Genomic DNA, 13,421 nt, shown 5'->3' with positions numbered 1-13,421 from the left:
CTCAGAGTTAGTTACACAAAAGGTGTTTTTTTCTTTCAAATTCAAGAATCAGCAGCCTCCAGGATCTGTTTCTTTAAGGACTGGCTCTGAGAAGTGCCTAGAAATTTGGAATAAACCGATTGATGCACAAGTATTCTTTTTTTTTGGAGGCCTATGGCAGCAGCTCTCTCTTCTTTGTCCGTTTCTTGTAATTTTTTCGTCTCTTTTTCGTAATCTTTGTATGGCTCATCTGTTGGTCATGGACACCAAACTTTTTATGGCTTCAGTGAAACTTTTACTACTTTTTCTCCTGTGTTTGTCTGGAGATCCTACATGTAACCATGGCTGCATTGTTTACATGTGAAATCAGCTCTTTGCAGCCTGTAGCATGTCAATGCTAAATGGTGCTAGGCCAGATGTTTCCCCACAAGGTGAGGAGAAGGAGATGAGGATGACATGCTGGTTCTCAGGTGTGAGTTAAGAAGTGAGGACATGGACCTGTCCTTATATCCATCATTATTGGGAACGTAAGATCTATCTCCAATAAGATGGATGAGCTAGCTGTGCTAACCCAGCAACTGAGGGAATACCAGAAGGCAGAGTAGCATCATGCATCATGACTGCTGAAGAAGCTCAGTCCTGGACCCTGTGGAGGTAGAGGCTGGCTGACTGGACAATGATGGACAAGCTGTCATCATCTATTTTCTTATGGACCTTTTTGCACTTTCTATACACTTCCTTACTTTTGCTGCTGTGACTCCTCCAACTGTTCTGAGCAGTTACAGAGTGAAAATTTGTCTAAATAAAACCTGCATACACTTAGTGTGGGCATAACCCCTCTCTAAGAAATATTAACTTTGTCAGTTTTTTGTCTCTCTGCTTCCTGAAATCTCCTCACTGAGTAACGTATTATGTAGATACAGCACAACAAGCTTTTGTTATTCGACAAGGCCCACTTGAAACCCCTACAATGCCTGAAAACCAGAATTTAATTCGCTCCAGACCACTGAGCGGTACTCAGCAGCCAAAACAAACTCCCACAATCCTCTGATTATTTGCTGAATTTCTTCTTAATTTCACCAGGCAATAGCAATGAACCGTGACTACACACTCATTTTAATTTGAGCTAAAGTTAACAGCACAAAATCCTCACTGAGCTGCTGTTTTCCATCCAGGACCTGCACAGTAGCCAAGAAGCACTCGGTGTAGTTTCCCCTCCTGACTAACTGAAAGCGTCCTGTGCAGCAGTGAGCACCACGGATTAGAAAGGACTCAGAATGGAGTCAACCTGTGTTCACATTTTAGCTCTGACTGTGAGCCAGGAGCTGTTTGTGGCTCTGTCAGCCATTCTTCCAGCTGAATAGGCAGCCTCTCTGCGCTCAGGATCCTTTTTCTCTCTGACTGTCACGGCATTTGCCAGACCTATGAGCTCTTAAAATAACCCCGCTATCTGCTTTCACTGCACGTCAAAACAAAGCAGCTCCCACTGAATAAAAACCATGATACGACAAACAGTACTCCACTGGCCTTAATTACAAGAAGATGCTACAGTAAACCAGGAGTTCGCCCAGTTCACAGACACGACTCTTCAAGATCGAGGTCATACATGCAGCAGTTATTGAGTTTGTTGACCTGCCAAAGCCTTGAGGCGACTTTTTTTTTCACCATTTACTGTAAGAGGCTTCACTTTTTAAGAGTGATGAATAAATCTAAGTCAAAATGTGTCCTTAATTTTCTGGAGCTTGCCTTGGCTCCATCAGGGCCACTTGTTCCAGCCTCCCCGTCAGTGCCTGGCTCCCCCTGAAAGACAAATCACACAGAGATTATGACGGCAGTATATTTTATATTTACAAGGACAGAAATCACGCTGTTCAGAAACAGATGTGGAGAAATCTAAATGTACAGCATCTAAATCACAGGAACCAGTCAGCGCTGCTAGCTTCAAACTTTAAAACCTGTGAGGAGGATAAAAGTACATCACACTCACCCTCTGGCCAGTCAGACCCTGCTCTCCCAGGTCACCAGGTGGACCAACGGCGCCCTGTCAGAGGGAGCAATATGATGTGCAATCACTCATTTGGATGTGTACTATGTCTAAGTTTACATGGAAACCGCAATTTCAACTTTTTACATCATTTTGCCCTTTAATCTCATAACTTCGTCTGAGTGCCTCCAGATCTCACCGTCATCGCTCCTCATTATGACTCTTCCGCATTATTTTGAACTAGTATCTCATGAATTCAACATTTTATCTCAATATTTTGACAGTTTTTCTCATCATATTAACTTCTTATCTCATAATTTAGGCTTCTTCTCCAGTGAATTCAACTTTTAATCACGTTGTTGACTTCTTAAATCATAATATTGACTTTTATAATAACTTCAATTGGTCATGTCATAATTTTGACATCCTATCCATAACTCAGATTTTTTAACAGATTATTTTGATGTGTTCAAAATTGAAAAACTGACTTTTTATCTCACAGTTTTATCAGTTTATCGCATAATTTCAACTGTTTTTCTCATAAATAAGACTTTTGTCATGAAACTGACTTTTCATTTTATAAACTTTAAATCTCATTATTTCAACTTCTAACATGACTATTCAGACTTTATCTCGCGTTTTTAAAAATTTTATCTCGTTATTTTGACCTTGTTATTTCATAATTCAGATTTTTGATCATGTCATTTTAGATTTTTTATCTCATAACTTTTTATCTTATAACATCCACTTTTTGTTTAATAATTTCAACTTTCTTTCTCATTAGTTTAACCATTTGGTCAGTGTTTTGACTTCTTGTCTCGTGACTCTTTTTATCTCAAAATTCTGACTTTTTAACTGGTAACTGGCTTTTAATGCCATTACTGTTCAAACCTCATAAATCTGACTCTGATGTCATTTTTTGCCTTCTTATTCATAATTTCATCTTTGTATCACATGATTTCAAGTTTTTTACATAAAAACTGACCCCTTACCTCAAAATTTCAACTTTTTTTATCTCCAAATTTTGACACTTTATTGCATAACTTTAATTGTAATCTTATTTTTTAACAGTTTTTCTCATAAATTAGACTCTTATCTTAAAACAGACTCTGTATCTAATGAATTTGACTTTTAATCTCATTATTCAACTTTTTACCACATAATTCAGAGTTTATCTCTCATAATTTTAACTTTTTATTTAATTATTTAAACTTCTTTATCTTATAATTCATATTTTTCATTATGTTATTTTAATTTTTTTTCATCTAATAACTGTTTATCTAATAAAATTCACTTTTTGGAATACAATTTCAACATTTCCATTTCATAAGTTTAACCTTTTTGTCAGTGTTTTGACGTCTTTTCTCGTGACTGTTTGTAGCTTATTATTCTGAGTTTGGTCTCATAATTTTTGCCTTCTTATCCATAATTTGGTCTTTGTGTCACATTTTTTTTAATTGTTACATCAAAACTGACTCTTTATCTCAGAATTTCAAGTTTTCAGACTTCTGAACTCCTTAATTTGACTTCTTTACAAATAAAGTTTTGTCAGGGCAAGTTTCCCTTCTGTTTTTTTTTTTTTTTACCTGACAGAAACCCGTTTTTTAGCGTAGTTTTATAGCTCTCACTTTGCATGAAGAGAATAAAACTCAACTTTAAAGCAGGCTGAAACTTGCTTAACGCCACTGCATGAAGTGACCTTTAATTACGATCTTGGACTAAGAGTCTTTTTGACACTTGAGAAACTACAGTTCTATTTATTTTTCCATGAATTGATGTAAGCTGTTGTGATTGAACTGTAGTTTAAGACATTTTTATACTGGATTATAATAAGTGTGCCCATATTTACCATTTCCAAACATTTACTGTGGCCCAACACGAGCACACATCCTCCATTCCTTCATCCTAACAACCAATGAAAATCCTAACAGCCCACTGTCATCGTACCTTCTCTCCACGTTCCCCGGGCAGCCCTCTGTCTCCAGCCTTCCCTGTCGGCCCCTGTGAAAAACAATAATAGCCTTAAGCGTCTAGTGCTAATACAAAAGTCAGCGGGGATTCTCACTCCAGCTGTGTGATCAAACCCACCATTGGTCCCATCTCCCCCAGTGGCCCAATCGTTCCCGGTGGCCCCGCTGGTCCCTGCGGGGAGAAGCAGAGGCATCAATAAAAGCGGGTAAGAGCACTCTCTAATCTTGGACAAACACTTCTAAAAGAGACAGTAAAAGGGGAGAAAAATGTGAAAAGAAATAAGAACCAGGCTGAAAGTATGGATTTGTGGAGATAAGTTAATCTGCGGAGCTAGGAGCCTTCAAAACACGGAGCCAAAGCTTCTGCAAGTGATGGAAACAGGCCTGCTGTTATAGAGACACATCCAGGCTACAATAAAGCCGCCTCTCCAGGAAGGAGCTGGTGTAAATCAAATTGTCTCAGGCTCTCTTCTTCTCTGCTTGTGTCTGCGAGACTCGGGCAGAATGAGAGAAAGAGGATTAGGCTGTTCAGGGGCTTTTTGACCAGGATATGGGTTTCAGGGAAGCTCTGGATAAAAGGTGTCAAAATGGAAATTTAGAGTTTATATGCAAGGGCAAGTGGAAGGGTGGCCGGTGGGTGATGGAGAGCCATGGGTTATTTTAGATAATGAGACACTGGAGGGTTGGGACTGGATATTCTTTTAAAGATACTTCCAACTTTTGCAAAACTGAACCAGGTGGAGTAAAGGAGACAGCGTTCATCCTTAGAGCGCATGTAAACCTGTAAACTCACAGGCTCTCCTGCTAGTCCTTTGGCTCCTGGAGGTCCTGAGGGTCCTTGGATACCCTAACAAAAAGAATAGAGCACTTTTTAAAACACACACTGCGGGGCCTGTATTCACAAAGCTTCTTCGAGTCCTCTCCTAACTTAGCCCTAAACATTTTTTCTAAGCTTAAGAGTGATTCAGGAATCTTCCGAGAGCAACTCTGCGCAAAGAGGAGACAGAAACTTTGATCTTAGTGAGGGGGCGTGGTATGATGCAGTCTCCTGAAAGCTGTGATTGGTTGGTACGAAAGAGGATAAGATGAGGGGAAAAAATACTCTGTGCTCCAAATAATGAATGGACAGTAAAATCAACAGATCACATAACTCAGACTGTATTCAGAAATGTGCAATCGTGACATTAATTTTATGTCATGATGATGAAACTCAGATAAATTAAATTAATAGTGACACAGCTTCAAAACGTTGGAACAAACCTCATTCGCACACGGGTTATATTGATTTGCTTATTGATCCATTCACTGTCCATGCTTATCATGTTACTGTTCAATGTGTCTGATTTTAATGGTGACACAGACTCAGCTATCAGCACTTCCTGTGACTGCTGGCTTCCTTATAATGCCACGGCCACACTGGACGCAAATTCGCAGCCAATCAGCGATGACATTCCCCCCCAACGTCATTGATTTGATGACGTGTGACGCTCCCGCCACCTGCTCCGGCTCCAACTCCGCTGAAAGATGGAGGAGAAAACAATCTGTGCGGTGTGTCATCATCCAGAGTTTAACGTTACGACGTGTGTACTCTACAAAGACTGGAAAAAAAAGGAGCAGGCTTGGGTGAAAGTCTCTGAGGAGACAGATTTTGAAGGTAAGTTCTGTAAATATTCGTTTCCAGCTGGATTTGCCTGCACGGGTCATCACTGAGTCTGACTGTGTTTTCCTCAGTGGAGTTTTGAGCCTGATAGAGAGGAGGGAGGAGCAGGGCAGGGGCAGAGCCAGGGAAATGATGGAAGTTCTCTGTGCTCCTCTCTTTCCTCGACCCCTTCATTATCCCCAGGGAGACCTCTGGGAACATGGGTCGGGGGGTCGAGGATGAGGTCGCTGGGAACAGCCAGGCAGGGCCAGTGGCTACACTCAATCCCTGCAAGGCCTGCTGTGTCTCAGGGATTGAGTGTAGAGGTTTGTGGAGAGATGAATATGCACACACATAAAGTACTGCTAGTGCGTCATAGTCAGCGCGTCGCCCCTCAGCTTGTCAAAATAGTCCAGCATCCAGCCTCGGGTGTGACGCACGTTTAAATTTGCCAATTCACATCTGGTGTGGCCACAGCATTAAAAGGGGTTTGATTTGACAGAACTACCGAAACAAACTACATGGATAAAAAAACGCAACAATGTTGCATCCGAAAACGCTAAAACGTAGTGAAAAAAATCTGCGTTTACATGGAAACACAGTAGTACAGAAAACGCTGTAAGTATGCATGTCAGGCCTGTAGTTAGTGCTATAACTGTCTTGTCCAGAAGCTGCAATTGGTGGATCTCCACCGAAGTAGAGTTGGGTCGATCATCTGCTGTAATGGTGAATGCTGAGAGCAGAAGTGGAGCAACAGATGCTCATTTTGTTAAAGACAGTCACAGATTCAGCAGATTGAGTAGCACAAGCACAACACGGCTGTCCGCAACGATTGCAACAACGGTACTTTTGTCCTAGCGTATGCGCTAGCGCAAAGTTGAGCATGATGTCAGCATTTCCACTGAAAACGCTGGCTTGCTGCTTACATGGCAACAGTTTCAGAAAAAATCCAAGCTGGAGGCCATTTTCAAAAGTTTGCGATTAAGGTCAGCTGAAATCCATATAAACACAAGGCTGAAACGCAACAAAACTTTTGCGTTTCACCCTAAAACCGTTGTCGTGTAAACGGCCCCTAAAAGGGAACTTGGCTCTCAAGATCACGGCACAAGGCAAGAGGCCGACTTGGGAGCTCATTGCCCAACACATCGATGCGTGAAGTGAAGTTGTTCTTTAACGATTTTGTGGGCGACCACTTAGGGTATGACACTGGTTTCTTCGATATTAATAACTCTATGAATGTTACAGAGTTTCATCCCCTCATTAACCTGACTGTTTAGGGGGTGGATCAGCAGATAAACAGCTTAGGAGCCTTAGGAGCTCTCTTAAGGCTTAAAACACTTTGTGAATAACTTTTATATCACCAAGGGAAAATTCAAAGAAAAATCTCAGAATCCGAGAAATTCTACGATTTTTCTAAGAATGACGTCACTAAGGGCGACTTTTAGCCTCAGGATGCTTTGTGAATACAGGAACAGGTATTCATTTAGAAATGCTACGTGCCACACAAGCCTCTCTCCCCTCCAACGGATCAAGACTGGCCTTAGAGAGGCCTCCATTATCCCCAATCACTTACTGGAAATCCCTGAGGCCCAGCTTCACCTGGCTCACCAAGTTTCCCCTGCAGAAAAATAACACAAATGGAAAATAAGACGAAATCATGAATGTTTGATTTGCTTGTGTGTTTAATGGTGCGTGTGTGTTTAATCTTCCATGTTGAACATCGAGAGGATAAAACAGCATTCTTTCCTTTTCATGCCCTCCAAATGGTTTTATATAAAAACAGTTTGTTACGACACAGCCGCAGTAAAACACAGTTTCAGTAATTATCATCTTCATCATCTATCACACTTAAACTCTCTTCAAATGTTATAAATTAAAGAAAAATGACCATCAAAAGCTCAGCGAGCCAGCTCCTGCCTTTCTTCCCTCTCCAAATAACACACCACTTCTCATTTCTATCTCATTCAGCGCTACACAAAGAAGAGGAAAACTGCAAATCACATCTGAGAGCAGAGAACATGAGCTCCCAGAGGGGGAGAAAGACCGAGCCCTTTTCCTTGATACTTGACTTAAAAAGGGAAAAGTTACTGAATTTATTATCACAACTGTTTCAGACAAGGCTGAATTTAAGTGTTTGAACTTCACATGAGCGCTCACAAAAAAGACCTCCACATTTTCAGTCTTTTTCTTCCTCTGAAGTTGGGTGACAGTAACAGAGACTGGCTATTTAAAGGACAAATTAAAAAGATGAGCTATTTTCCAACAGAATTTGATTGAAGTAACATTAGCTTAACTTCAAACATCAATCCATCATCAGGGATGAATATCTTAATAGGTACAGGTATGATTTAAATATTCCTGTTTACCTTACAAAGTTTGATCTTAAAGGTGCTGTGAGAACTCTTCAGAAAAGCTTGTGTTTTTACAGAATAAAGACTCCGTTTCCCATGAGCCCTAGCACCTACTGTTGTGAGGATGTGACTTTTGCCAAGGTGTGTATTTGATCTTCTTTTTAACACTACTGCTCGTTGTTCAAGACAACTTTTCCCAGGATGCAATTTTAGTTTACTTTTCTTGAGTTTTTAAAGCTGTTTTTTTCCTAGTTTTTTTTAAAATGCTTATTTTTAGTTTAGTTTTTTTGAGTTTCAGAATTAACCTTCCTCATCAAACAAGAAAGCTCTGCATCAGTGTTATTTGCCATGCGGTTGTCTCTTTTGTTTTAATGGCTGCCTGTCTGTGGATTAGCTTCTGCTTCAGGGGCACTCTCCTTTACCTTGACCTAAGCTGTAACCTTCAGTCTAAGAATATAAGACAATCCAGAAATACAAGAAATCACATACACACCAAGCCAAAAAAAGTGGTTTTCAAAGCAGAAATTAACATATTTACAGCCTGGTTAAAAAAGCATCTCCTATCCGAGTCGCTAATTTCACGATTAGCACGCACTGTATAGGGGGTGTTTTTTTTCTAACTCGGCAGTGCACAGGATATTAAGATCGCGAGCTAGCCCAATCAGAGGCACAACTCAGTCTCATGGGACTGACAGGCGCCCTATAGCTGAACTCAAAGGCCCAGTCACTTCCAATATGGCCAAGGTAGCCGATCTGCTTCAAAAGTTTCTTTCAGAAACAGACAGGTGACGTCAGGGAGACGACGTCCATTAATTGCACAGTCTATGACCAGGTTAGCTCGGTTAGCCTCCCAGTGTGAGCTTTGAGACAGACTTTGAGATATGTGGGATTTTTCCTTTTGAGAATTGTTCAGCATACTTCATCCCCTTTCACTGCGAGGCACCTGGTCCCATTAGAGACATAATCATATTCCCTGCCAGTTTCTCCCAGCTTTCACTGCCACTGACACTCTGCTAGCAGACAAAGTGTGGACACTTTTGCGTACGCCAGCTGGGGTGAATCAGGCAGAAACAAAACATGTTATATCCAACCTAAACAGCGAGTTGCAATTTGAGACAGTCCGACAAAGACGAAAACTAAAGAAATTTTCTCTATAATTTATTTCATTTTAAGGTAGTTTTGTGAGCTCATTGTAAGTTCTTTATCACATTTTAGTAAAAACTTGATTCAATTTTTATTTCACTAATTAAAAATGTTTTTCAATGTTTGTTTTACTTTTTTTTTTTTTTTTTGACTTTAATAACCCTGGTCTTTCTAAAATAAATAACATTTATTTTTTTTCCATATATTTTTACATTTTAACTTTTTCTATATTCTATTTTACACTGTACAGCTAGTATTTCTATATTATTTTCTGTTCACTTTATTTTCTTGTTAATTGTTGCACCAACACATCCCTTTTTTGTGCAAATGTACTTGGCAATAAAACTTGATTATGATTATGATTATGATTTTGAGATGTGTCTGTAACGTCAGTGAAACCTGGTTATGTCCTACCGTGCTCATCTACAAACTCCAACCTCACCAAACAGAACTAACATGACCTCACTCTTCATTTTAGCCTGTGGCTCGTGTTTTAGCCTGTAGCCCGTGCTCTATCTCTCTCCGGTTTATCTTTCTTCTGCTCTTCTGTCCTTTTTCTGTCTGACAGTTTGGCTCCAGTGTCCACCATCACTACAAAATTAATCACAGAAATCGTTTTCAGCAGAGAAGTTGGTAATCCCTGATCTGGGAAAGGCTAATTACATCTTACTTTTCTGAGCACTGTTCGACAGACGTCTGTCCAGTTTAAGCTTGTCTCTGTATTCATAATGTTTCCTTTACATATCATGCATGTTGCACTGCATTCCTTTGCATTTGTTTTAAAATCTTTGAAAGAAATACACAGAATTAATGGAGCCTCATCCTGGCAGGGACCTAACCCTGACCCCGGAGGCAAACAAACATCCAGTCTTTGAGGCCTCAGATAAATAAATAACAAATAGTATCATCTGAATCTCAAGCTCCAGTCCAAGTCAGGTCACAAGTCCAGAAGACTCAAGCTGGACTCCAGCCTGAGACCACTGGTAGCAGAAAACAAGCTCTTTAATTATTCACACAACTCCCTCAACAGCTATTTTTCTCTCTAACAAGAATATTTGACTGTGGTGCTTTCAGCCCCGTCTTTCTCTACTGGACTTTTTCACTTGTGGTGAATTATTAAAAGACTTCCTCTGCAACAAGGGGAATTTAAAGGGGACCATTTTTTTCTCACCATTTCCCCAGGGAGACCCAATTTTCCTGACGGACCATCAGGACCCTGCAAAGAAAACATCCAGCTCAGTTAACTTAGCATTCTCAAATCCCCCAGAGTTAAAATGTTCCCGACTGCCAAGCTCGGCCGGCCCCATCAATATTTAAAGAGTCTTTGATTTAAGTTCTGTTGTTAGATTTGTGCCTAACAAAGAATGTTCTTTCAAGATCCTTCAGAAGTTAAAAATATCTGATAATTACACTCTGCCCAACAAAGCTGATGATAAAAGTTCTCTTGATTTTCGTTTCCCTCTGCCACAGAAACAGCTCCATCTGGTTTATCCTTGATTTCAATGAGACCGATTTACAATCAGGTAGTGAAGGCCAGACGACGCTCTAAGGCATGAAAAGTATGAAACACAAAACTTAAAATGAGGCACTCCTGAAATGTTAATTAACTCCACTTTCTTACCTTTACTCCTGTGGATCCTTTCTCCCCCAGAGGGCCATCAGGACCCCACGGACCCTGTGAGAACAAACAAAAGCGACACTTTAAACACGTAATGTTTGACATGTTAGATCGATAAATTAGTGGGCTTAATCTCCATCTTTGTCATCCTTATTACTCCGAGCCTGGGAGGCAGCACTCTGGGTTTAATTGTGAACTGTGGCTTGGCCCACTTTGGAGGGACACCATCAAAGATTTTGCAAATACTTGGCACCAGCGAATAAGCTCCAAAGGATGCCCAATTCGCACTGGGTAGACTTTGTCCCCATGTTTCCACGCTCACACAGAGCGCTGCCGCCTGCACACTGGGGTTATTGTGGAAAAGCTTTGGAGAAAGGTCATGAATCCTGCGGCTGATTCATCGTCTCCGTGTATTTGGAAGCAAACTCTTCCCTGTCATCAAATATTGAAGGCCTGGCTGTGTCTTGTACTGGTTGTTCTTGTACGCTTCTGCTTCCAAAAGGGTCAAAACAAGTCAAAGCAGTCTGCTATCATATCTTTATGAAGCACGACGGTACCGTTAAAGTGATGTATCTTACTTCAGGATGTTGATGAAAGATAAAAAGTCCTTGAGCTGAACTGGCTTTTCCACCATTTTTTTTGGAGGGAAACACAAGCTTGAGTGGATACTTTATGAAGTGCAGACATTAACCACCAATCCACCCCTCTCTTCATAATCCCTTTTTAACATCCATTTAACTAAAACTAGCTCATTAGCTGAAAGCTCACCCACTTACTCTGGCTCTCCTTTAAAGTGCAACAATTTTTGGAGCTTATTTTTTACTTCAAAGTGAAATAAAAAGGATAAATTATGATAATGACACACATCTAAGAGATGCTTCATGTTAAAGTGAAGTCAGTTTGGGTGAGGATGAAGGAGCTTTTTAGCCAAAAGGATGTACGCGTTCAATCAGCAAAACAAACATCACCCTGGTTGGAGGCAAAGCTATAAGTCAGATGAATGAGCGATGAAGATTTTTGTGACTGCAGGACCAAAATATTTGTGAGCTATTGGCTCTGGTTTATGGCTTCATTTCAAAAACTGAAAGCAAAGCAAATGTTTTCGTATTTCATTATTTTATTTTATTGGATTTCTCTTATTAGATTTAATTTGAGCCACATTCACATGACAAGTCCAGAAAATAATGTCTTATTCCAAGAAACTAAACAAGAATAGCAAAAATCTTTGCACATCTTCTTGGGCAGGTGAGTCAGAGACAATTAAATCCAAATTAATGGAAGAAAAAAATTCCCAAACATTGGCCAATTTCCAGAAGGGAGTTGTTTAATGCAGCAATGTTACGGTCATAGACCTTTTTAAGGGGGGCAGTGCATCCTTTTTTATTTTTCATTTATACAAAGAGCTGGCTCTGTTCTATGGTTTATAGAGCAACATGTCATAATGACAACTTTTTGGAAATGTAATATTTTTATGGGTATTTTAATGGTCAATTCAACAAAACAACAAAAACTCTTAAATATGCCAAGCGTTTTTATGATTTTGGCCACTTTATAAACAGAGCCCAATTCTGACTGTCTTTGTGCCTTTAGACTTGAGCCATGTTTTCACCAAGCAGCCTGTATGGTTTGGTACGAGTTGGCTTGGTTAAAGTTGGTCCTGTTTGCGTTTCCACAGCCAACTGTGCCCCCTAGTGGTAGGCGGCGTGTAAGCTGGATGCTGATAGCTGCATCAGTTACATAATAGTGTGATGCCATAGCAACCGAATACATCCAACAAAGAAGAAAAATGTGACACAGTAAACAAGGAGCAATGATGGAAAATATCCAGCAATTTACCTTTTGTATGATTTCCATGTGGCTCTTTGTTACAAAGAACAATCAAGCTTTGTTTCAGAGAAGGTTCGTCTCGGTTATTCGGGGATCTGTCCCGTGATTGGTCAGTGGAAACGCCATAAAATGCGCGCCATCACACTGCTTGGTGGAAACAGGGCTTTGTATTGTAAACAAAGAGTAGTTTAAAGCAGGAGTTTTCAAACTCTTTTAGACTGTGGGCCCCTTTCAGGTTGGACATTTTTCCAAGGACCACCTTGTTATCCTAACAATGGTTAGCTAAATATTAATACTTTGTAACAATGTAATGTGTAATTTTGCAACCAAAAATTGGGCTACATTAATCACTTTGTAAACTTTGAAAAAATGTTATCTCTGAGGCAGTGGTGAGGCAGTCACCCCCCTCGTGGCCCAGTTGTTGAAAAACACCTGCTGAAGTGACCTTTTGGGAGCCTAAAGGTGTGGAAGTGCCGTCCTGGTTGGTAAAACACACTTAACTGCCCTCTGGGTGGCAAAAATGCATGCTATATTTGCCTGTTTTTTCTACTTTTGGCCCCTGCACTTTAAAAAGTCTGTGCACGCCACTGCACCAAGGTCATTTTGTTTTGAGGGTTTTTTCTGTTATATCACACTATGATGTGATAGACATGTCACGATCAGAGAGATGATCCCATGGCACAAAACTAAAGTGAACAGGAGCATTAGAAAAAAGGATGTCCTAGTTTGTTGATGATTTTTCAATGATGAAGCACCCTTTTACAAAAGCTTTTTTAATTATTCTGCGGACCCCATGGCTATGGTTCACAGACCCCTAGTGGGTCCTGGGATCCCACTTTGAGAAACACTGGTCTTCAGACCAAGCACTCCCTTACTGATGGAGAGATGGAGCAGGAACCCCAACTATTTA

The 13,421-nt window shown here is 40.3% G+C and overlaps 1 protein-coding gene across 1 annotated transcript in view; it reads right to left on the bottom strand.

Annotated features, from left to right (window-relative positions):
• The window catches only part of col27a1b (collagen, type XXVII, alpha 1b), a 121,700-nt gene that overhangs the window by 23,556 nt on the left and 84,723 nt on the right, over nt 1-13,421 (bottom strand). The window contains exons 29-36 of the mRNA XM_074670028.1: nt 10,688-10,741; nt 10,238-10,282; nt 7,146-7,190; nt 4,727-4,780; nt 4,052-4,105; nt 3,911-3,964; nt 1,967-2,020; nt 1,726-1,779 (exon numbers count right to left, since the gene is read on the bottom strand). Of these exons, the coding sequence (XP_074526129.1) occupies nt 1,726-1,779; nt 1,967-2,020; nt 3,911-3,964; nt 4,052-4,105; nt 4,727-4,780; nt 7,146-7,190; nt 10,238-10,282; nt 10,688-10,741 (414 nt within the window). The remainder of the gene's footprint in view (nt 1-1,725; nt 1,780-1,966; nt 2,021-3,910; nt 3,965-4,051; nt 4,106-4,726; nt 4,781-7,145; nt 7,191-10,237; nt 10,283-10,687; nt 10,742-13,421) is intronic.

This window comes from Halichoeres trimaculatus, unplaced genomic scaffold, assembly GCF_033239565.1.
Source record: "Halichoeres trimaculatus isolate MK-OKI-2021-1 unplaced genomic scaffold, fHalTri1.1 fHalTri1_scaffold_5, whole genome shotgun sequence".
Classification (NCBI taxonomy): Eukaryota; Metazoa; Chordata; class Actinopteri; order Labriformes; family Labridae; genus Halichoeres; species Halichoeres trimaculatus.
The sequence above is the reverse complement of the archived record's forward strand: the minus strand, read 5'-3'. Positions and strand labels throughout refer to the sequence as shown.